The 24,854-nt window shown below is 31.3% G+C and overlaps 1 protein-coding gene across 7 annotated transcripts in view; it reads right to left on the reverse strand.

The window, feature by feature from the left end:
- Positions 1-1,431: 1,431 nt before the first annotated feature.
- Positions 1,432-24,854, reverse strand: part of LOC129914237 (microtubule-associated protein Jupiter) — a 51,539-nt gene continuing 28,116 nt past the window's right edge. Inside the window, exons 1-7 of one of the 7 annotated variants that reach the window (XM_055993390.1) lie at positions 15,549-15,614; positions 15,330-15,460; positions 12,199-12,231; positions 7,712-8,002; positions 5,002-5,025; positions 4,427-4,792; positions 1,432-1,784 (exon numbers count right to left, since the gene is read on the reverse strand). In XM_055993390.1, coding sequence (XP_055849365.1) covers positions 1,645-1,784; positions 4,427-4,792; positions 5,002-5,025; positions 7,712-8,002; positions 12,199-12,231; positions 15,330-15,460; positions 15,549-15,550 — 987 coding nt within the window. In that variant the 5' untranslated portion in view covers positions 15,551-15,614 and the 3' untranslated portion in view covers positions 1,432-1,644. Of the gene's footprint in view, positions 1,785-4,426; positions 4,793-5,001; positions 5,026-7,711; positions 8,003-12,198; positions 12,232-15,329; positions 15,461-15,548; positions 15,615-24,854 lie in introns of those variants that run through there. The other 6 variants (XM_055993387.1, XM_055993391.1, XM_055993389.1 and 3 more) reach the window with 6 other exon arrangements.

A 24,854-nucleotide genomic window follows, 5' to 3' on the forward strand; every position in this document is an offset into this window, starting at 1 on the left:
AACGATTTTTAATGCAGCGCACTTTCAACGAAATCAATACAATTTACTACTCATGAACAGTTTACAACCTCCAAAAGAACGGGGCAAATGTCTGCCTGCACTATTCGCAACAGAAATGTAAAATGTAAACAACTTTTTACTGTGCAATAAGGTTTCCTGTGTTCTAAACTGCTGCTGATTACTTTCCAATGACGTTGCCTCGAACAATTTAGAATAAATCTTCTGCATTTGATTTTGAGTCATAAGAGGATAGAAAATATTCATGAACATTTTCAAATGTTTCTGTTCCAAGTAATTCTCTGCTGAACAAGGACCTAAGAATAAATCATAAATCATTGAATAAAAACAACACATCTTAATTTTATTTTAATTTTTTTTTTATTAAACAAATCAATTTTGTTTTATTGAGAATATTTTACAATATAAAATGTAGATGTAATGTGTAAAGTTAAGTAATTATTAGAAAATATTAAAAGAAAATACATGAAAATTAAATGTATACTTAAATTTGTATAAATGAGTTATTTTTTTAATAATAATAAAAAATAGTTGTATAGAAAAAAGAACATAATTGAATTTAATGATGAATGATAAATGAATAAAACATTTTTTGTTAGTGACAGCAAAAAATTAAATTTGGTATAGGATGCTTTTTTTCATGCGAAATATTGACAAATTTATATAATTATTACAATTTGAGCTACATTTTAATTTTTTTCTTTTGTGTTATATTTTTTGTCAATATTCCTTAAGATTTTTGTTTCCGATTAAGGCCTAATTTTTGTTTTCTCTATTTAATAAACGTATGTCAGTCAAGTGTGAATGAAAAAAATAAAATATTATTATAAGATACAAATCTTAATTTTTTCGATTATAATTTATGTACTAAATATAAATGTGACATAATAATTAATAAATTAATTTTAAGACAAAAATAAAAATATGCAGATGAATGTTAAAACAACTTATGTATTTGTTTCTTTCGATTTTAAATGGATTCTGTCTTTCTAAATTTTTAGTTTTTTTTATTATTTTTAATTTTTGTGTTGTCGTTTTTAATTTCGGCAGTCTAATTGTATCTGTTTTCCTTTATTATAATGTCGTTTTTAGATAATAAAGTTAATAGATAAACATTTTTTTGTTTTTGTTTAAACAAAGAAAACACAAGTAGCGTGTTCTAAAATGGTGTTAAGTGTAAAAAAAATTGCTATCAGATGTATGACAGTGAACTAAAACAAATAACATCGCGCTTCTCTGCTTAAATTCTCTTCTTGGTTTTTTGAGTTATTGTATATTATTATGTAAGTCATAATAATATACTTGTTTTTGGAATCATGTATTTTTTAAAAATTCTTATTAAGCTTGTGTTAAATAATAATTATTTAAGTCCTTATGTCGTTTGCTTGTAATGATTCTAGATGTACATATGTATGGTGTTTTTTTTTTTTTTTCATTTCTAAATGCATTCCGCGTTATAACTATTTTTTGTTTTAATTATTATTTTTTTTTTTATATAATATTGGTTTTAGCAAATGTTGTTGTTTATTTTATAATTTTTTTTTCTTTTAATATTTTTTAAAAATATTTTAATTTGTTATTTTTTATTGTGACAAAATTTATGATGGATCCGCCATTGAATCTTATCTACCAGAGTCCGGAAGAAAAGCCACCAGGTGGAATGCGATTTTTGTTAATCACTTGGTTGGCACCATTTAGACTTGGGATGGTTGTATTAATTTCAGCGCCAGCTGGTTTATATCCTTCTCCAGTGACAGGGTTACCATCTAAAAAAAAAATCGAGAAATTAATTTAGAAAAAGAAATAAATTAAAAATATTCAAAATAAAATTAAGTATTTTGTAGGGTACATTTTATTTATTTTTTGGGTAGTGTATTCCTAGGTAATTGGTAACGATTTTAAAAAGGTAAAGTTTTGTATGTAAATATTAAACAAGAAAAATACTAAATAAATAAATAAAAATATCAAATCATGAATAATAGCATACAATTGGCTAAGGCAAAGCAGGTATTAAAGAAAGAAGAGCTGTGAACCGATTTTTTAATTCTTATTTTCACTCATGCGCTTGTTTCCTAATAAAAAAGGAATTGTAATAATATACAACAGCATCTTTGTGTTCAAATTTTCCCTTCTGATATTTTTAGCTTATTGAAGAACAAGGAAATTGGTTCGTTTGGTCACCACAATGTTGCCTACCACATACAGTGGTGGCAAAATAATTAGAAACGTTCTCCTTTGTTTACAAAATGTTATTTTTTTCTTACTAAAAATACAAAATATTTAACAAATTTTTAGCAATCACGAGTGATGATATAATCCTTGTTATATTTTAGAAATATAATTTTAGAATTTATCCAACAAAAGAAAAATATTGCAAAAAATATAAAATATAGTCCAATTTTGTGTGGAAATATAATTAGAAACACTGAGGAAAAATTACTAAGAAATATCCTGTTTTTGATTTTTAGCATTTAAATTTGCAAAACTTGGTGAACTAATTAAAGTCGCTTATGATAGCATAAATAGAGACGAGCTATATAGAGCCATATCGCGTCTTGGCTTCCCTGCCAAACTCACTTGTGAAAGATGATTATGGAGAATTCTCGCTGCTCCGTCAAAGTTAGCTAGAACATCACCGAAGCCATTGATGTCGAGAAATGTTTACGACAAAGCGATGCGTTAACATCTTGCTTGCAGTAATTGTGCGCAACTCAGAAGTCAGCACCAGTGGCACAATTTTTCAAGAGTCCGTTTTACTTCACGAATGACATTGATATTATCGGCAGATCGAAGCGAGCGGTCAGTGGTGCGTTTGCTGGTATTGAGATGGAGGCGGCAAAAATGAGTTTGGCAGTGAATGATACAGTAACAAAGTATATGCTGGCATCGTGAAGAGAGGTACAACAACACCGACTCCTTCAGAAAATCGCAATGGACAGATAAAATTTTGAAGAAGAGAGAGACTTTGTAAACTTGGTATCCACTATAACATCGCACAATGACATCAGTGCAGAGATAACGTGAAGAATCACTCTTGCCAATCGCTGTTTATTCGGACTAGGCAGTAAAGCCCTCTCTTAAAGAACCAAAAAAGCCCTTAATTATCTCATGAGGCGTAAGAATTGGTTTTGACACGAGCGGATGAAACCTTTGGTTTGAGAGAGATTATTCGTGTAATTTGCCGTCCAGTGTGCATCGGCGGAGAGTGGAAAAGAAGATACAAACACGAACTATACCCTATACGACAGCTACATCATACTGTTCAGAACGCTGACAATTCAGCGGTTAAGATGGCTGGGTTATGTGGAGCGTATGAACACCGAAGCACAAGCGAGTCGAGTTTACGTTTCCAACTCAGATAGGGAATGTAGAAGATGAAGACCTAAACGTGTCGCGCTCAGTTGGAGAACAACATAAACCAACTTGATGTGCGTAACTGGAGACAGTAAGATAGGGACCGAGCTGGTTGGAGATGTAAAATTAGTAACGATGATGAAATGAATTAAGGGATTGCTTAAGAGATTTTTGAAAAAGATATGAATGAACAGCACCTTACTTGATACAATCGAGTCCCTTATTTGGTTCAGTCGAATGTTCTCTGTAAAAACCTTCAATTGAAGCAATTTAGATGCTCGTATGTAGCAATTCTATCCATTGGTAGAATCTTCGAAAACATATTTAATGTGCCTATATCAGAAGTTCTGGTACGTATTTCATGAAATCGAGCGCTATGAGAAAGAAGTTTATTTCAAAAGATACTTGGTAGAATTATGAATTTAAGACGAAATTAATGACACAAAACTAAAAAGGATTCGGCTTCAATAGGTAACCACCCCTCTTCAAGTCGTGATAGATTTTATAAATGCCATGAATATTTCATTTGCAATTAAAAATTCAAAATAAAATGAATAAAAACCTAAGGTCAAAATAACCTACGATGCTTTAATTTCTAAACCTACGTTCTAATAATTTGGTTATACCTCTAGTCTTAGACTACGAGACAAACGTGAAAAGAATACTTAAACCAGGGACAAGTGAACCTTATCGATCTTTAACACATTCATGTCCCTTTATTTTTTAAAACATCTAAAGATAAAGATCCAATGCATGGAAAGACCTATGCAAGTTTGTGTCCTTCGGAAACTTATCAAAATATGGTACCTAATGGGTGTTTGCTTGACTAAAACTACAAAAACTGTATTTTAAAGAAATGTTTCTATTGATGGTTTGGATCCTCGGGTTTTGGTTTCATGCAAAAAAAATAATATATATACAGATAAATAACTATACTATACCAAGAAATTAAAAAAAAAAGTAGGACTTAGAACTTGAATTAATGCAAAACACTTTTAACAAAAAAAATGTTTCCATTATAGAAAAAATTATATTAATCAAAGTTAAAATATACCTCTACGATAGACATTTCGACGAGATTTAAGACCTTCAGCTCCAAGACCCAATCCTGTAATCGGATTTCGTGAAGTGGAAGATTTATTTGATCCACTAGTTGCACTAGTGGACTTCTGAGAAAACGAAGTTGAAGTTGTCAATTCAGATCTTGAGTCTTCAGAGCTGTTCATGAGTGTGCGTCGTGATGGTGAGCGTGAGGACCCACCATCGCCACCACCAATTAATGTTTTCTCTGTTATTTTGATTGATGATGAACTTCTCGCTGAAGGACTATCATTGGATATGATGATCTTTTCATCTTTTGATATACCACTTTCAATTAAACGTCGTGGTGAAGAGGAAACAACAGATGTTTCATCGAGTTCTGCAACATTAATCGATTGGTGCGATCAGAGATGCGTTCAATTAATGTGTTTTGGTAAAAAAAACAAAAATAAAAATTTGGATTTGTTCGTGGTGGGGAATGCGTGTATTGTAGTTGTGTGTGGTAAGATGAGAAATAAGTGAAAATAAAATAATAAACTATGTAATGTAAACAAACATGTTAGAAAATTTTAGTGATTGTTTACTTACTACCACTCATCTTACGGTAAAATACTTGCAGCGTGCAAAAAAGATAAATTTATACAATTTTGAATGTGCGTTGTTGCGTTGAATAAAAAAGCACAACAGAAAATAAAATAAAAACTTAATAAATTCTTGATATTTTATAGAAAAACAAAATTAATTCTCACTTAAAAGTCAAAAACTAAATATTTATTTGATTGTATTTTTAAACTGATATACTGAGTTGACAAAAACTATCTTGATCTTAAAATTTTCATTTATTTTCGAGTCAAGTGTTCTGGAACCGCAACAGGAACTGAAAACAACCAAAACTTAGGCAAAGAAACTAACAATTAACATTTTTTTTAAATTATTGTTTTTTCCAACCTAGGTTAGGTTATGGTGTTTTGGTTTGGTAAAAAAATCAATTTATTTTTTTGATCTAAATCTGTCAAAAAACTGTTTTTGTGACTACTTAATTGCAGTTGAACAGATCAAAAATTGTTATTTTAACAGATTTAGATCAAAAATAAATTTAACAAACGAAAACACCATTAGATTAAAGTTGCTATTGAGCGACCCCATTCACTTAGACCTCATGGGTCTATTGTGATGACACAAAAGACTGCCTGGTTTGGAACTCACCAGTCTAAAAACTCGGAGCTTCTAATGAATAGTGATAGACTTTCATTGCCCGTTTTCATTACATCATAAAAATAGTATTTACATAGAAGAACTTTTGTAGATGAAGTGTTCTTTTATTGAGCAGGTGCATAGAAACTGTTGAACAATTTCCTCTTCTTCTTCGTCCATGCAACTCCTACAAAGGTCGATAGCACGCCGCGTCGAGTCTTTTGACGTATCTTCCTATTAAACAGTGTCCTGTTAGAACACCTAGGTTGGAGCTAATATGAAGTGGATTCAAATTCAACAAACAGTTTTAACGTTTCAAGTCTATACATGGCCGTATTTGTTTGGTTGCCAGGCAAGTATTGCTATGAGTCCTTAGCTTAGTTTTCTCTTTAGTATATTTTTCTATAATGCGTCTACTTTAGAAAAAGTTTACATTTAGCAATGGTATACCTATGTTTCTTTTTGGTCGTGAGGTGAATGTTGTACTGTTTACATGTCTCCATTAGAGATGTTTGATAGTCTAGGACCGTGATCAATTTTCTAGAGACAGAGGACCAGCCACCTGGCTGGTCCAAGAAGATCAGAATATCGGTATTGTTTTCTCTGAACCAAGATAAAACTTAGTTAATGGCACAATTTCCACTTGGAACACGCTACATGCTCTGGAACACGCTATATACTCTGGTTGGCAGAAGAATAGACTGAGATTCAGTTTTTTTTTCTGAAAATAAGTCACTTTCTACACCTTCATTGGTCTTTGAAGCATCAGTGTAAAATAAAAGAGTTATTGCTCCAATACCGTTCTGGAAGGAATAAAAATCTGAAAATTATTTTCGATCACCAATTGGAGAAGGGCGTAGTCTAAGTGATTCGGGGTGAATCTGAAGGTATTTAGAATGTAAGAGCAGCCAAAATGGTTGCTGGTTCTTTGTGAAGTTGCTTTGAGACGAGTCGTTGAATTTGCTATAGATGTCTTGGTGTGTGATATCTATTAGTATGAGGGCGTCCGAGGGGTTGACCTTAGCGCGCCGCTTATGCACATACTTTGGACTTTGATAAGTTTCTTTATTGTTTTGTTCATTGTATTGTTTGGTTCAGTGCGGTCCACTTTACAACCACCCCGTATGTACTCGTAAGTACCGATCTTATAACCGAGGTGTGCAACCAGTGAGCAATGTTAGGTGAAAAGGACCATTTTTTTTTTGCATGAAAAGAGTTCCACATTGGATTTTTTAACTCTTTCCTAAAGTCAGTTTTCTATTGAAAATGAGTCCTAGCTGTTAAGCTTGATTGGATAAAGCATCTTTAGTTGACGGTGGTTTTGAAGTTCAGAATCTTGCATTTCCTCGTGAAGAGGGCAAGTTCTTTTTTGTGGGGATTTATATCCAATTTACTTTTTTTGTTAGCCCAGTTTATAAGCTTATTTGAAGCTGTTTGTAGTAGTTCAGCAAGGATCTGTGAGTACTTGCCAGAAACGGCAAAATCTACATCATCCCCGTAGACAATAATCTTGAAATATTTTCCCTCTATGTCTAGTGGCAGTTTGTTGACCAATAACTTTAAAAGGAGAGGTGATAAGACCATCTCACTCAGCGGTTCTTTGTTGGATGCTGGTACGTGGACACACTTTTTTGTTGAATATTGATATATTTTTTTTCTTTGCTGGAATAGCTTGTAGTTATAAACATTACAAACAAAAAACATAATTGCCATAAGTTTCACTTTTTTTCGATTTTTATTTAATTTTAAAACATATCGTCCTTATAGGAAACCCTCTATTCTTCAAAGAAATTACATAAGCTAACCGATAATATTTTAAATTGTCATAGAAACATAAAAAATTAAAAAGTTTCGGATGAGAATTTGTAATTTCTACTTTCATTTTGTGCTCATTCGAAGTTTTAAAAATTCGAATGCCTAAATCCCTTTATTTTGTTCATTGACTTCTACTGACTTTGATTTTTTACAAATAATGTGCAATGCTAGAATATAACCTTATATTAAAGCAACTGCATCTCATTATGTTTGCATTATTTATTACATATTTTCAAAAAGAAAAAAATGTGCTTATTTAAACATGCAGAAAATAAACGAAATTTTTCACCTGTCTTTGAGAGGCCATTCATCTTTAAGTTTTCAGTGGAAGAGGAAACTGACGATGCCGATGATGACGAGCCACCATTTTCGAATTTACCATTTCTTCCATTGCTAGCATGATGTCCATTACCATTGGCTGTAGCATTATTGCCGTTACCATTTTCTGCAGCGGCATTATTTCCACTAAAGCCAAGATTACTCTTCATGTGATTCTTGGCTGGTGTAAATGGACGATCTACATCACCAAACAGACGAGTATAAGAGTCTGTATTCTTTTGACCCCGACGTGGCTGATCACCTGGAAAAATTAAAAAATTCAATTAAATTTCTATTTTGTACAATATTTTGTGTCATTAATATAAATTTGCTACAAATATGTTATAGAGTAATAATGTAATTCATGCATAAATAAATTGAGTACATATCAATTTTTTGGTTCTTGCACTGGTTTTTTAAGTGATTCAAAAATTGAAGTACATTTTTGACAACATTTTGTGCAGAAATACATATTAGTACAGTGGAGCTATTATGTATATTATGAAATTAGGTTCTTCAACTAGGTTACATGATCAGTTTTGTGTAATCTGAAAGAGGAATAAGCACAACCTATCTCCTTTCTAATTCCACTTTTCCACACTGCAAACAAATCTGCACCTGCAGGTGCTGATCATAAAAAATTGTGTTAGTCAAACCACATTGGTACATTACATACATATAAAGTTGGGTGCGAAATTAAAATGAGTTGCCCGCAGCTTTGATCCTATATCAAATGACACAAAAGCCTTGTGTTTCTTGACCAAAGTGAACAATGCCGCCAAAGAATAGAGTGGCAGCAGAGACCATACTTTCCATTGAATGTTAGTTTAAGTTAACCTGGGACTTATCCATTTAACACTTTCATTCGCAGCAAAGAAAACAATTGTTGTGAAATATCTACTCATGCTAAGTTAAGTTGGATGTTATATGATGGGAAAATTCAAAGATGTGTGCTAAACTTTTATGGGCTATTCAAATCAACTTTAGTTAAATAGGGCGTTGTCTTTAATCATTCTTTTTCTTTTAGCTACAGAAGAGAAGAGAAATTTTATTTTTTAGTTTACAAATGATTAATTTTATGCATTGCGATTAACTGAAATTTATGAACAACGGGATTAAGAGATTTTTTTATGATTAATTGTTTTTTTTTTTTTTTTTTATAAATTAGGCGTATCAAGGGAAACCCTTAACTCATAGTGCAAAGGGTAATCTCTTAGTTTTTCTTTCTCTAGTTTGACTCTATGGCAACGAAAAATTTGCAGATATTTATTTAAGCTTAGTAGAGGCTATAACTTAAAAACTAATTAAAACCAACTTAGACTTACTTAATTAAGACCTTTATTGAGAGTGTCGTTTAACTTTGAATGCGATAAAAGTCGTTTATCGATAGACAAACGACACTCGCAATAAGGTCCCTAATTTTTTTTTTGGACCTTGTTATAGTTTTTTTTTCGTTGTTGATTAAGACCGAGCCCTAAGGTAAGTTTGTTCTGGGTTTAAGATGGTGGTGTTCATATAAGGGGAACTGGAGGGGAAGGATTAGTGCTGAGAGTTGTTCTAAGTGACGATTTACTTATGTATATTAAAGTCATTCTGGACATAGATTCAAAGTGGCCATAATTGGTTTGATGATGGGAAAGGTAAAATAACGGGTGGAAGCGAAAGAATCGGGGATTTGTGTTTAAGTTGATTTCGCGTAGAAGGGAAGCAGAGTGAATAATGCGTTTTTAATGGACGCACACTTGGCTAAGGATTGCAGTCCAATTCTATTCAGACGGTCTTGGTTAGCGGCATAGTTGAATCCGTTTTTTTACGGATGGACTCGTAAGGCGAAGCGAATAAATCTTCTTTGAACATTTTCAATTCTATAAGTATGATTTTCTTAAAAAGGAGAACAAACATAGGAAGTATATTCAAAAGTAGGTCTTATGTAAAGGTTTTGTAAAATATCGGGCCCTTCCCATCAAATTATCGAAAGCTCGAAATTAAATTATGAATTATGGACAAGATATAACTTTTTTTTGATAATCTAATCAAAATTGTTCAAGAAAACATTTACTTCAAAATTGTCTCAAATAAGTCTAAAAACAAAAGATCCAAAAATTTATATTTGTTATCTACAATTAATGCTTTTCAAGACATATAGGTCACATTTTATCGGGCATTTTTTGGGCAGAGCATTCTTCTTTGAAGATAGCATCAAAGTTGTTAGCCTATCAAATTAAGACCATATTTTTTTTCTACAAATCGGCCATTCCAAAGTAACGGAGAGGACGTATTGACGATTGTTTCCAGTTTATCTCATTGAAGAAGCAATCATTTTTCTTGAAACTTGGTGGGTCTTAACGACTCATGATAAAGTTGATGTTCTAGAAGTTTCAAGAAAAAATATTGCTTCGGTAACGAGATAAATAAGTGTTTCGATTCAAATTGTCAATTTTTCGAAAAAAAAATATTCAACATAAGAATCAATGGAAACGTTTTTACTTTAATTTGGTATATCTCCGAAATCACTTTTTGTGACCTGGTTCACTTCAGCTTTTAGCCCTCCATATACACAAAGTTTTTAAAAATAATGTTATAAAATTTGGACTCGATAGGTGCAGCTTCTATTTGATATAAAACTAGATTTTCTTTTTAAATGTATCAATATTATGGTCATACATTTTTTTGTAAAATGTTTCGGTGTTTTGTGCTTTAATACAGTAAAATAAGGAGAAAAAAGGGGTAAATCTCGGAATGAATGTTAGTAGAAATTTTTTTTGCTCAATATCTTCCTTTTGCCATTCTATAACATATCTCAAAAGTCTAGAAAAATCTCATGTCCGCTTGTCGCGATTTCAAGGTCAAATCGCGAAATGCAGATTTTCAAAATTAGCAAAAATAGGCTATGGTATTATATACACATATGATACATGATTTCAAGCTATTTTTTAATGCTGATTCCAAAAAATCAAAAATCAAGACAATCTGACGTCTCTGGAAAAAGTTATACCTGTTTTTCATCTGTCAACTCATATTATTATAACAGTTGCAAACTTACTGCCGACAAACCCTTAAAAGTTATGGTAGATGAACCAAATTTTGCATGAAGATTTTAGAATCCATCATTATTAAAAATCAAAACAATCCATTACAAAAAATATATATACCTACGAAATAATGGTATTTTTTTATGGAGCGGCAAATTTTAGGATATGCACTAAAGAAGATTCTTGTTCATCTTAGGAATAAGTGCTAATAGGCTATTTTTTTCATTTTAATCTTTGTTTGGATATTCTTTAACTACCCTCAAAAATCTAAAAAAAATCTCATGTCCGCAAGTCCTAATTTTCTTGGTTTGAAAATAAGGTGCAGATTTTAAAAGATTGAAAAACTTCACTTCAGATATTTGTGTCAGATCAACATGAATAAGGTGCATTACTTTTCAGGGATGGTCAGGTTGACTTGTTTGTGAGTTTTGTTGGAATAAGTGTTAAAAAATACCTTTAAATCATGTCGCTTATGTTGGTATACATATACAAATTTAAACTTTTCTTATTAATTTTTTAAAATATGCACCTTATTTTCAAACCAAAAAAATTAGGACTTGCGGACATGAGATTTTTTTAGATTTTTGAGGGAAGTTTAAGAATATCCAAACAAAGATTAAAATGAAAAAAATTAGCCTATTAGCACTTATTCCTTAGATGAACAAGAATCTTCTTTAGTGCATATCCTAAAATTTGCCGCTCCATAAAAAAATACCATTATTTCGTAGGTATATATATTTTTTGTAATGGATTGTTTTGATTTTTAATAATGATGGATTCTAAAATCTTCATGCAAAATTTGGTTCATCTACCATAACTTTTAAATGTTTGTCGGCAGTAAGTTTGCAACTGTTATAATAATATGAGTTGACAGATGAAAAACAGGTATAACTTTTTCCAGAGACGTCAGATTGTCTTGATTTTTGATTTTTTGAAATCAGCATTAAAAAATAGCTTGAAATCATGTATCATATGTGTATATAATACCATAGCCTATTTTTGCTAATTTTGAAAATCTGCATTTCGCGATTTGACCTTGAAATCGCGACAAGCGGACATGAGATTTTTCTAGACTTTTGAGATATGTTATAGAATGGCAAAAGGAAGATATTGAGCAAAAAAAATTTCTACTAACATTCATTCCGAGGTTAAACCCTTATTTGACTGGATTACTTGTATGTTTTAAAAATCATAGAATTTTGTTAATTTTTTGTTTGTGATTGTTATTTACGGAAAACAGTGTTTTGCACAACACATAACTCCCTATAAATTGTGTAAAATTTAAATCCCTATTTTTAATTGATTAAAGTTGAAATTTCAACCATTGAATGCGTAACAAACGTAACATGGTGATGTTAAAATTACAACTATGTTAAGTAATTTTTTTTTTTTGAAGACATTAAATAAATGATTGTTTTTATTATACCAATGAAATAGAATCTGTGAGCTCCTTGTCGGACTGTAAATAAAGACAGAAAAAAAGGAAGGAAATAAACAAATAAAATCAATACGCATTAATATTCAACCATTTTTTTTTATATTTATATTATGTTTAATGGAAAGAACATCAAAAGCGAAACCAAATAATTATATTATCTTGATTTAAGCTAAATTAGTCAGACGGTGTAACTACTTTGGGTTTTTTTTTTGTTTTTGTTGCACAATCTTTGATTTTAAATGGAGTAACTAGCACTTCGAAGTACCTACCAAATATTTTGTAAAAATATCAAGCAAAAAGTTCGTGTCTAACAAAATAAATGTTTTTGATTATTTTTAGATATAAAATTTATGAATTTTTTTAATTTTGATATTTTACCAACATACATTTAATGCAATTAAAAGCTTTTAGCATAAGAAGAAATTCAATACAAAATGTATGTACGGAATATTTATTTAATAATATTCGGCGAATTTCTTACAATTTTGACTATTTGGTCTTTTATTCACCCCCTTTCGGGACGCATGGTACACATGTTAACTATATAAGTTCAAACAAGTGAATTGCGTCCCGAAAGGGTTAACTTTAATAAAGTAAATTTTACTGTTTCGTGGGTTAAAATAGCTTATGGAAGGGGAAATAATCAAAGAAGAAGGAAATTCGGTGAATATTATGGTTTTGATTTTTAATGCAAAAAGTTTTTAATTTTTGTGCCAAATATTTTCATACAAAATATTTTTATTTACAATATCATTTTTTTAAACAAATTTTAATTAATTTTAATACAAATTTTACTATTGATGCAAATTTTTTTTTAATGCAGAAAACGTTTGTTTTGATTGATTTTTTTTTATTGCAATTTTTTTTATTTACAATAATTTTTTTTTAATTTGTAATTTTTAATTTGTAATACATATAAAAAAATGCTGGTTATAAAAAGGTAATCATTGGTTTTAGATCCTTATACTGCCCATAATCTCGTAAAGGCCTTAACTACATTTTTCATACTACTGAGTTAGAGAGTGAAACACTAAATAAAGCAATTTGCATATAAAAATGAAAAAAAAAAAAATTAAAAAATGTTTTGGAATTGTCTGACTTATTTGTGAAGACTTAGGCTAAAAAAATAAATGAGAATAAATCAGAGACAATGCCATAACTCCAAATATGCAAAAAATCAAAATCGAAAATTTTTTAGTATAGGTAATCACCCAAACCCTAAACTAAGTTTTGAAGACAATTATCTTCAGCGATTATAATCGCTCCAATAGTAAACGGCAAAAAAAGCGGTACCCACTTTTAATCACATTAGCAATGTCTGTTAGGTTTTTTTTTTAGGTAAAGCTATTAGGATTTACAAAAAAAAACATCCGCAATGAGATTCGTTGTCTATAATTGTGTACTATTGTAATTTTCACGACTGTCAGCTGTTCAATTCAATTGTAAACTAGATCATGGTTCAATAAGTATTTATTTCTACATACAGTGCACAAAAAAGGTTTAGAACCGCTTGCTGCTTTTGGTCTTAGTCATATTTTCTGAAAGATCATAATTTGTCCACTTGCCTCTGATATCATGTAATGCAATGATTCGTTGTGGTGACTGTTATAAAGTGATGATTGGGGAATGTTTTTCCAGACTGCTGTTTTTGTATTACACTGGTTTACAAGGGTTTTGTTGCCGAAACAAAAATATACTTTTCTGAAGGTTTTTGGTGTGCTGAACTCGAATCCGAAGTCAGAAACAACTACTCAGCTCCCGTTTTTGAGATATTACCATTAGAAAATGCAAAAAAACGTTTTTTTGAGTTCTTCGGACCTTTATCTTTTGTTTAAGGAAAGTTGTTTGAGCATATTTAGTAACGGTTTCTATAAGAACTTCCGGTATCTGTTTAAATCTTTTCAATATCTTTTGTATTGCCCGAGATATCTTAAAATGAAGTAAGTGGGTTTGGCTTCATATATCATAAAGGAGATAATGACATTATAAAATTTATAAAAATACCAAACAACTGAGGATATCTCGGACAGTAAAAAAGATATCGGAAAGATTTAAACGGATTTCAAAAGGTGGAAAATAGTTCTTATAAAATCCGTTACTAAATATGCTCAAACAATTTTCCTTATATAAAAGAATAAGGTCCGAAGTACTGCATTTTCTAACGGTAATATTTCAAAACCGAGAGCTGATTAATTTTTTTTGACTTCGGATTTGAGTTCAGCACACCGAAAACCTTCCGAAAAGTATATTTTTGTTTCGGCAACAAAAAAAAAGTTTAATTTTGTTAACCAGTGTTATCGATCATCCATGTAGATTAGTCGAGTTAGAATCGACCAGCGGTTTGCGTTTACTATACAAATCTTTAATTCTGTTCGTTAATCGTGCCAATAACAGCCAAATCCATCTGGACTATCGAGATTGAACACTTTCTCTTCTAAAATTTTTATTTTGTTCCGCTACTTAACACGTCGAACTCCAAATGGTTAATCGTTTTCAAATTTCAATTGCCGAGCAGACTTGAAACTATTCCATGCACCTCGAATTAAACAACGTTTGGCATTGCAGAAACCAGTGATGGCCGACCACTAGCATAGTTTTTAAAGTAATTTTCGAGATAGTTGATAAAATATTGCACTAAATGGTTATTTCGGTTTAATTTGATTGGAATTGGACGATTTCACAACACAATGGTGTAAAATCTTAAAGTGTGGATATTTTGGGCTCAATTTTTAACGATAGTCACTTATTAATCCTGAAAATGGTTTCGGTTCTAATCTTTATTTCGTGCACTGTCAGATGTCTCCTGGCAAGTTGTAGTGGCTTAAGTTCTTTTGACCTGCTTAAAACTCTGAGATCGTCATATAAACGATGTATCAGTTTTCAATATGTTAAAAACGAATAATTTTGCAATCAAGGATAGCTTAAAACTGCAGATAAGAAATAATGCAAAGTTTTGCAAAACTAAACAATATAACGAAATATGTATGCAACAGAATTTGTAATCTCGATAACATCAAAATTTGCAACATATCATTCATTTATATATTGAAACATTTTAATTTAAATAAAATTGAATTTAATATTAAGTCATAGTAAAAAAAATGAAATCAATAACTTACCATTATTTTTCACTGAACCCTTTTCACACGAAAAGATATTTGATTGCATGTGATTCTTTACACTTCTCGGAGTAGATGGGACATCTGAGCCGAAAATGTCAGTAGAACCGCCACCTGGTGGTCTCAAGACCCTAAAAATAAACAAAAATAAAAATTCGAAATTAGAGAACAGTCGTACAATGCAGTACCAGTTATAAGACAAACTAAAACAATTCATACATATATAATTCAAAGTTAAAATAATAAACAATGTCGCGTGTCTCCAAATGTATTTTTGTTTAGATACAAATACGAAACAGAAACAAAAAATTTCACAAAGAAAATCTGTTCTCCCAGCAACACAAAATTATATAGATTTGAATTACAATTTGATAGTGTTTTTGTTATTTTTGATTTAAACACTTTCTCTTGATTTCAAAATAAATACATAAATGAGTAATTTAAAAAGTTTTGTCAAGTTATTTCGTACAAAAGAAATAATTGAATTAACCTACATCATTATTATTATTTTTTTTTTTGTTTAATACCAACTTGTCTCGGTTGGATTTCCATCAACGAAAATATAGGTTACGCTTGCTTGCCCATGTGCAATCTTCTTTAAGTCGTTTAATTGTTGATTACTAACAAATCTCAGCTAGGTTATAGACATAAAAACGCACAACAAACCAAGAAGCGTGAAATGCACTTCTATAAGATGAAGTTTATTTTTTTTTCTAGTCCGTTTATCTTCATTGACCGTACGTAGACTATCGAACCAATGCTGCGGTTGTAGTTAATTTATATAGAATTTGTATGCTCAGGTTAAGATAGAAGAATTTTAATTGCTTATTTTTGACGGTTAGTCTCAAGAAAACGTATAATTTGTCTTTCTTTTGCTTAGAAAAAATGACTAAGACGAGGCACATAAAGTAATACCAGGTCATGAAGAGTTTGCAAGTACTTACTCATATATCACATCAAGTATGTCTAAAATAAATCCATGATTTGAGATTTTTGAATTTTAATTGACAGGCTGATTTTCATAATAATACGACAAAATATGGACGTTCATAGAAGTTGCAAAGTTAATGGAACTTTTGCATACCGTTTCAGTCAGTGGGACAATACGTACTGGAATAATGGTAGAAAATGACGTAGAGTAGCACGGAGTGGATTCCTCCAATCTAACTATGCAGTTGATAATGATAATCTGCCGAAAGCGGCCGGTTAATTTTAAGACCTAGACTAATAACAGTATCTTTAAAGTAAAGGTGGATATTTCTAAGATATCGCTGATTTGAAACTCAAGCGGATTTTAAGTTAGACCATTGTCAATAGACCATTTGGAGATTGCCATGAGATTGTCATTAATCTTTGAAGTTTTCCTGTAGACCAAGCGAACGGGATAAATAAATATGAACATCATCTATATATAAGATGTAGCATGAGCAAACAAAACATTAGGAAGGTCATTTACGAGTATAAATATGCAAAACAATAAAAGTCCTAAAATAGAACCTTGTGGTACACCCTGGAACCTACTTATTTAATCCGAAATTTGCAATGCCAGAACTTTCTCAAAAACTTTTGAAAGGCAAGGAAGAATGCAGGACGTAACTCAGCAAGAAAAAGGGTTAGGCTTTTTGGTTAAAGGAATGTCTTAAGTTATTTTCCAGATTAATGGGAAAGCTGAAGACATTTATTTTTATTTATTTTAATTCAGAGTGCACTAAACAAAAAGCATTTTTACGAAGTACATACATATACATATGTATATTGGCAACCCATTTTCTATACGAGCATCAGATTCAATTGATCGTATTGTATCTAAAACCTCAAACTCTGCGACAGAATTAAAACAAAACGGACTTGATAATTCACAAAATCTAAATTTTGGGAGGTTCTCAATATGAATGATTTTTTTTTTCAATGCATTAAGATCATGCAAATTTTGAAAAGCTGTCTTTTTCCAGATTCCGACCGTGCGAAGATTTTTTCAGAGGTTGCGAGATGATTGATTTTCGTCCAATTTTGATATAAAGGATCGCTCTTTGGCTCTGCGAGTCGCAACTCATAAATTTTGCATCATTTTTCGCACGGCAAAATATAATCCAAATTGGTAGGACTAAGCTTCTATTATCTATTTTGATTATGATTTTCTACAATTCTTAATTGATCTAATAACATCTGTGGTAAAACATCTACGAACTGTAACCGTTTTAAGTTAGAGAACCAAAGATTGAAAATATTCAACTTTATCGGCAGAATTGGTGAAATTTTGATATTAATGCAAAGGGAACTTCAAAGCATCAGCTTGGAGCGCGAAGTTGTTCATTGATTAAAAATCTTTTAACTGAACATTCGATGGAATAGTAGTCCGGTCAAATTAGACTAAAATAAGGGGGTGAGGTTACATTAATTCCCAGCAAGCTGAAAATTGGTAGGATTGTTGGAAACACCATCATAAATTAAATCTAAAAAGTCCTCATCGATCCGAGGTGTGGAAAAAAATTTACGGGGGGTCAAAGGTCACAAAAACTGGTTTTTCACGATTTTCAGCAAAACGGTAAGTCTTATCAAAAAAATTTCAATGCAAGAATTGTAGACCAGATTATTATATATAAAAAGTGTCATGACACTTTTTTTCCTAAGACCCACCGTTTCTTAGGTATAACGATTCAAAAAATTGAAGTTGAGTCGAAATCGTCATAATCAGGCCTATTCTGAAAAAAATCTCCCAACTGAAAAGTTCCTAAAATTTCATTATTTTTTAGCTTGGATTTCGTTCTTCAATGGTTAAGAATATGGGGAAAGCAAAAAAAAATGGAAATTTTCACCATTTTTCCGATAGGAGCCCTTCTCCCGAAACCATTTCCTTGAGAATTTTTGTTTAGAATAGGTCTGAATATATACAGGGTGTACGATAGAGAATGGACAGCCCTAAAACGGTTGATAGCTACACTTATGACTGTTCTAAAAACAGATAGAAAAAAGTTCTATCGCAACCAGTTCATAAAATATTGGCTTTTTTTCGTTCAGTGTATTTAAAATTTTATCATCTTAAGTTTTCGTTCACTACAACCACGAATGAATGAATTTTATTTATTTCTTTTTTTTTATAATTTTTTACAATAATTGTATGAGTACATAAACGCTTTAAAAACTGCACAGCTATTGCACATTTTTGTAAAAAAAAATTTTGAAATCTGTTTTTTGATGCAAAATGTAAAAAATTATTTTATGAAAAATTTTAAACACCTGTGGTATAAAATAAATCTATGGAAACCTAGGTGGCCAACTTTCTTAAAAACATTCTCGTTTAAGGGGAATATTTTTAAGAAAGTTGGCCACCTAGGTTTCTATGGATTTATTTTATACCACAGGTGTTTAAAATTTTTCATAAAATACTTTTTTTACATTTTGCATCAAAAAATAGATTTCAAAATTTTTTTTACGAAAATGTGCAATAGCAATGCAGTTTTTAAAGCGTTTATGTACTCATACAATTATTGTAGAAAATGATAAAAAAAAAAGAAATAAATAAAATTCATTCATTCGTGGTTGTAGTGAACGAAAACATAAGATGATAAAATTTAAAATACACTGAACGAAAAAAAGCCAATTTTTTATGAACTGGTAGCGATAGAACTTTTTTCTATCTGTTTTTAGAACAGTCATAAGTGTAGCTATCAACCGTTTTAGGGCTGTCCATTCTCTATCGTACACCCTGTATATATTCAGACCTATTCTAAATAAAAATTCTCAAGGAAATGGTTTCGGGAGAAGGGCCCCTATCGGAAAAATGGTGAAAATTTCCATTTTTTTTTTGATTCCCCATATTCTTAACCATTGAAGAACGAAATCCAAGCTAAAAAATAATGAAATTTTAGGAACTTTTCAGTTGGGAGATTTTTTTCAGAATAGGCCTGATTATGACGATTTCGACTCAACTTCAATTTTTTGAATCGTTATACCTAAGAAACGGTGGGTCTTAGGAAAAAAAGTGTCATGACACTTTTTATATATAATAATCTGGTCTACAATTCTTGCATTGAAATTTTTTTGATAAGACTTACCGTTTTGCTGAAAATCGTGAAAAACCAGTTTTTGTGACCTTTGACCCCCCGTAAATTTTTTTCCACACCTCGGATCGATGAGGACTTTTTAGATTTAATTTATGATGGTGTTTCCAACAATCCTACCAATTTTCAGCTTGCTGGGAATTAATGTAACCTCGGATGTCTAAATTGACCGGACTATAGGCACTCGTGAGAAATCAATGTTGTAGGTGCAGTAAATGAGGTCATGATCAGAAATATTTATCTTGAAGGAAAACATTTGAGAGGGACCAGAGACAATCATAAGACCAAGAAAACTAGGAGTTGAGTTTGGGGCGAAACGAGTGGCATAATAATTTGAAACATAAAGTCCGTTAGTTCCAATCAGATCTCTTAATTCGTTGGCTCGAGTATTTGAGAATAAACGGTCTTAACATAGAATATTCGGTTCATATGAAGCAGAAAACAAAATTACATTAGTTACTCCAAACTTTATTTGTATTTAGGCAAAAACCTCAAGCAGGGCGAAAATGTTTGCCTTTCTAGGGATTAAATTTTATCGCTATTCATAATGGTATAAGTTGCGTTTTTATTTAAATAAAATAAATGTTCAACCAAATATGATTTTGGAGTAGGTATGTTTGATTTCATCTAAAACTGTCTATCTGCCTTCGGTTTTTCGAAATATACAAACATATTATGGAGTGATAGAAACATCTTTTCTTCGATTCGTTTTATCTGTGATCCTTAACTTAATCTTCCCATTTCGTTGCATTTTACAACATTACTTAATTATTTTTCTGTTAAAGATTCTGTGACGAGATGAAGCTGTTTAGATATAGCTAATTCAACTTTATAGCATGAATGCAATGCAACTCTTGTCAGCATAGACAACACAATGCACCCTCTTTTCAGATTCTGCATCATGCATGGAAAGGCAAGAGATCTATTTGATTTTTAATTTAGATTATCTTCCACAACACTTTGGTACAGTATTATGTACTAGCAAATTACTATGTGTGATTCTTCTTCATACAACAACGAACTTCACAAAAGTATATAGTTTAAACCTAGTGTCTATCTATAAAGTAGTAGAGTACACTGATCTGCTAGACTTTTTAACTAATGAAGTTGTTGCTTAACACGGAATACTCATGAGTTCTATGATCTTGCTACGCATTCAAGTGAAAATAAATTAATTCAGCGCGGTATAAGCGCAAAAGCAAAAACTAACAGTGTTTTTCTTAACGGATAAAAGCATCGGTCGGCATTCATCTTCAGTGTTGGAGAAACATGAAATAAGCTCCGTCAGTGTTAAAGTAATGAGGAAGAGGATTTAAATCGATCCGATGAATTTCAGATTTGTTTTGCACTAATTATCCTGATATTCATTTTCTTTTTTTTTTCATTTTATAACTGCGGATGCTGAATGAACTAAATTCATGTTTTGAGACAAGTGTTAAGTGGAATTTCTTTGGTTTTCACGAAGAAAATTAGATTTTCTCAGGAAAGACCCGCAAAAAAAATATTACAAAAATCCAAAGGCGATTATTTTAATTTGCCACTTAAGTGGATCGTGGCAGTAACCACATAGAAAGAAATGGCTGCAGTGGTTTCCACTAGCAGCAGCAAAAAACAAAACCTAGTTTGAGATTTTATCCGAATCCATGACAAAAGACGGGGTGGAGACGAGGAGCGGAGCTCCAAGAGCATGTTGAATGCGTACTAATGGTGTGAAAAGTCTACTTTGCAGTTGATGTCCCTCGTCATGTCCAGTGCTATGTGATTTGTACAGCGGTGGCGGGCAGACTGAGGCTTGTTAATTAGCAATTTGTTGAAAATTACCTTGAGATATTTTTTATCGGCACTGAGAGGAGAGTGAAATGCTTTCGAATAAATTTCTCAATGTCAATGTTCATGTTTAGGTGATGTACTCATAGTTTTTACGAGTATGGCGGGGATTCATAACATGTGCTTAAAAATGATAGACATGATGTGCGTGAACATTGAACACTATGTTTGAAGATAGTCTTAGCTAGCGCAATAAGAAAATAGACAAGATGCCGGTGTCTGATGAGCATTTCTTGCACTTGAATGGAGAGAATGCATTTAAGATGATTTTTTTTTTATGTATTTGAGAGATTGAGAATGGATTATTAACATGCCAATCATTGCGCATTCGTACATGATGATTAATTCATGGTAATCTAGTGGCACAGATGTGTGTAGTTTTGATTAGAAACTCGTTTCAGAAATGTGAATGTAATTTGCTTGTAATCAATGAGGAAATCCCATGGGTGTATGATTTTGTTTTTCTAATTTGGAAAATTGTGGATTTACGACTTGAAAAAAAATTTTAATTTACTTTAATGATTGAAAAATGACACAGTAACAGCTAGAAAGCTTCAGTGTAATGAAGTGTTGTGAATAAACAATGCACAACAGTCAATAAGCTTCAGGAATTGAATACTTTAATGGAATTGTGCTGATTTTTACTTCCCACAGGAAGGGACCGAATTTATGTAAGTCGGAAAAACTTTGTTTTTTTTTTCTTGTTAGATTTTTTTAAAGCTATTAAAGGCTAGTTATGGCAATCAGGAAAACGCATTAGGAAAAGTTGATGATTTTTTTCTTTTTTCCAAGAATAGGAAAATTACGTTAGTCGGCAACACTTAACTAATGACGCTTTTATTGTTCCTGATTGAAATACACAAGCAAGACAGTGAAATAAAGAAAATTGGAATGCAAATCAGGGGAAAGGTTTGTTGAATTTTGTTTGAAATGTCATATGAACTAAATGTGTGAAATAAAAATGTGTTTGAAAACATTACTTTTCGGAAAAAATTCTTTGCATTACTTATCATTATTTCTGTAGCACTGGGATTGCAAAACAAATGAAAACATTATAACGTTTTCCTGGTCACTGCAACCGGTCTCAAACGTCAAGCACAAGCGATTATAGCACGGTTGGACTGTCTTGGGATTTGAACCCTAGACCTCTGATGCAAAAAATAAATATTTAACGGTTTAACACCCTGAATTGCTGACACTATATAGATACAAAATTACCAGGTGTTTCAAAATTGTGTGAAGTAAGAAGTTTTAACTAAGGTATTAAACAAACCGGTATTTTATTACACAACCGCCAAAATTCAATTACTGAAATCTGACCGAATTGACACAGTGGGAAAGAAGGAAAAGAACCAATTCGAAACAGTAAATAGAGGCCAGAAAAAGTATTTTCTTTTTTTTTACAGTTTTTTTGTGACAGTTACTTCATATTTTGTTCCTGGTTTACTATACACTGAATAAGGTATTTAATAGCTCAACACCTAATATATTTAGTTGTTTATATATTATGTTTAAAATAAAATTTTTCTAACTTGCCTTTGAATGTCACAAACTCTTAAGATTAGATGTAACGGGTGTGACGTTAGAAAATCGATAAAGTCGACTCCGGCGACTTTTAGAAGCCATATTGTAGATTTTTGAATGAAAAGTCGTGAATAACGTATTCAATGTGATTTAATTATGTTGCCAGTAAGCATATATTTCAAAGAAATTAATAAAAATGTGGTTTTATAACAATACAAAAATGTAACGGGTGTGACATATTTTGTAAAGGGTGTGACTTTAACAAAAAAAATTATTTTAAAATTATATAAACATTAAAGGAAAAAAATCAATCACTTTATGTAATTTTCAAAATTTAAGCACTTTTTACATAATAAAACATTTATTATGGTTCGAAATTTGTTTGAGAAAATTATTTCAATTTTGGAAAAAAAAGCGCGTCCACCGCCAGTAGGTACAGTCTATTCTGGGGGTTTTAACATAATGTTTGATTTTAAAACTTTTAGAATGTTAATATTTGTTCCCATATTTTGCTAAAAAATCCTCATTATTTTTAATTTTTAAATTGAGGTATATAAAAAAAATTAAACAAATATGAAATTATTAAAGTAAAAAATATAAGTATTTAAACACCATTGTCTTATATTTTCACTAGAGATGCGCAAAACAGTTCCAAAGCCGGAACGAACATGGAACGGTTCTTTTTTCGGTCGGAACTAGTTCCGCGGAACTATCAAGAATTAGATTTTTTTTCAGGAAAATGCATCAAAAAAAGATATAGTATAATAGTATATATTTTTTCCTGATGGCCGTTTAAAGCGATCAGAAAAACTTATGTCAGTTGACACAAACTTAATCTACCTACTAGTTCCTGGAACTAGTTCCAGGAACTACTTGGCTCTGGAACTACCCATTTCTAAACTCCATAAGAAAGAAATACAATTGCAAGAAGACATGGAACTGGAACTATTAATGTAGTTCCATGTCCATGGGCATGATTCATTAGAGTGTAGTTTTGGTTTGTGCATTTTTTTCGTTTTGTTTCTTGTTCCTCTTCTTTCTTTCTTTTGTATGTGGCTGTCTCGAAACGATGGAACTGTTTAAATTCATTTTGTGGAACGAGTGGAACTAGTTCCGAGTGAGGAACTAGTTCCAGGAACTATTTGGCTCCGGAACTACCCATCTCTAATTTTCACTATCATTTTTTGGCTATTGGTGGTCAACTTGCATGGAATTACTCTGGTTTAGCATAACTGTAATAATTTTTTAAATATCGAGTTTAAAAAATATCTTTTATCTTAACATAGAAATTCAAAATTCACACAATTATGATATTTGGAAAGGAGATGTCAATTTTAATGAAGTATTTCGATTTGGAGAAAATAAGTAATGTTGGAGAAATGTAAATTATATCCAGCTGGGCGCGTCCATCGTACTGAATTTTTTTTGCTAAAATATCTCAATGATCGTTTTATATCAAATACATATAAATAAATTTGTGCATATTCGAAGAAAGGTGTTCATAAAGAGTTCGAAGCGGTATCATTGGGTCGTTCGGTCCAATAATACAATAACACGACCAACCTCTCGCAGTAGCAGCAGAGTTGGTTAGTTTTTAGTTTGGATTAGGATTACTATAACTTTGTAGACAGTCGAATGGTCGATGGGAGAGATGTTGTCTGTAGTCCGAGCGCACATCTTACGCCAAGAGACACAACAACCTCTTTAAAGTGAAAGGTTTGATTTTGCAAGGAATTGCTTTTGAAAAAAAAAAAAAACAAAAATAAAATTAAATTGAATTCATGACTCATCTCTCGTTTTCAAGTCTTTGATAGCAGGGGGAAGAAAAAATAAATCGTTTAGTGAAGTTACAATTATTATTATTGCATTTTATGATTAACATTTGTTTTGTGTGGCATTCACAATACCTATTGCTATGAAGTTGCTGATGTTGATGAAGACAACGAGAGCTTCAATAAAATAGTGATTCTGGGTGAGATGGGACATTGCATCTCGAACGTCGGATTCGATGGATGTGTTGTTTTCTTTTGTTTCAATTTAAAGGGTGAATCAAATTTTATTCAACAAGCTCTGGAAAATATTATTATTTTATTAATTGATACTTTTATTTTAT

The sequence above is a fragment of the Episyrphus balteatus genome, chromosome 3 (assembly GCF_945859705.1).
Source record: "Episyrphus balteatus chromosome 3, idEpiBalt1.1, whole genome shotgun sequence".
Taxonomy (NCBI): domain Eukaryota; kingdom Metazoa; phylum Arthropoda; class Insecta; order Diptera; family Syrphidae; genus Episyrphus; species Episyrphus balteatus.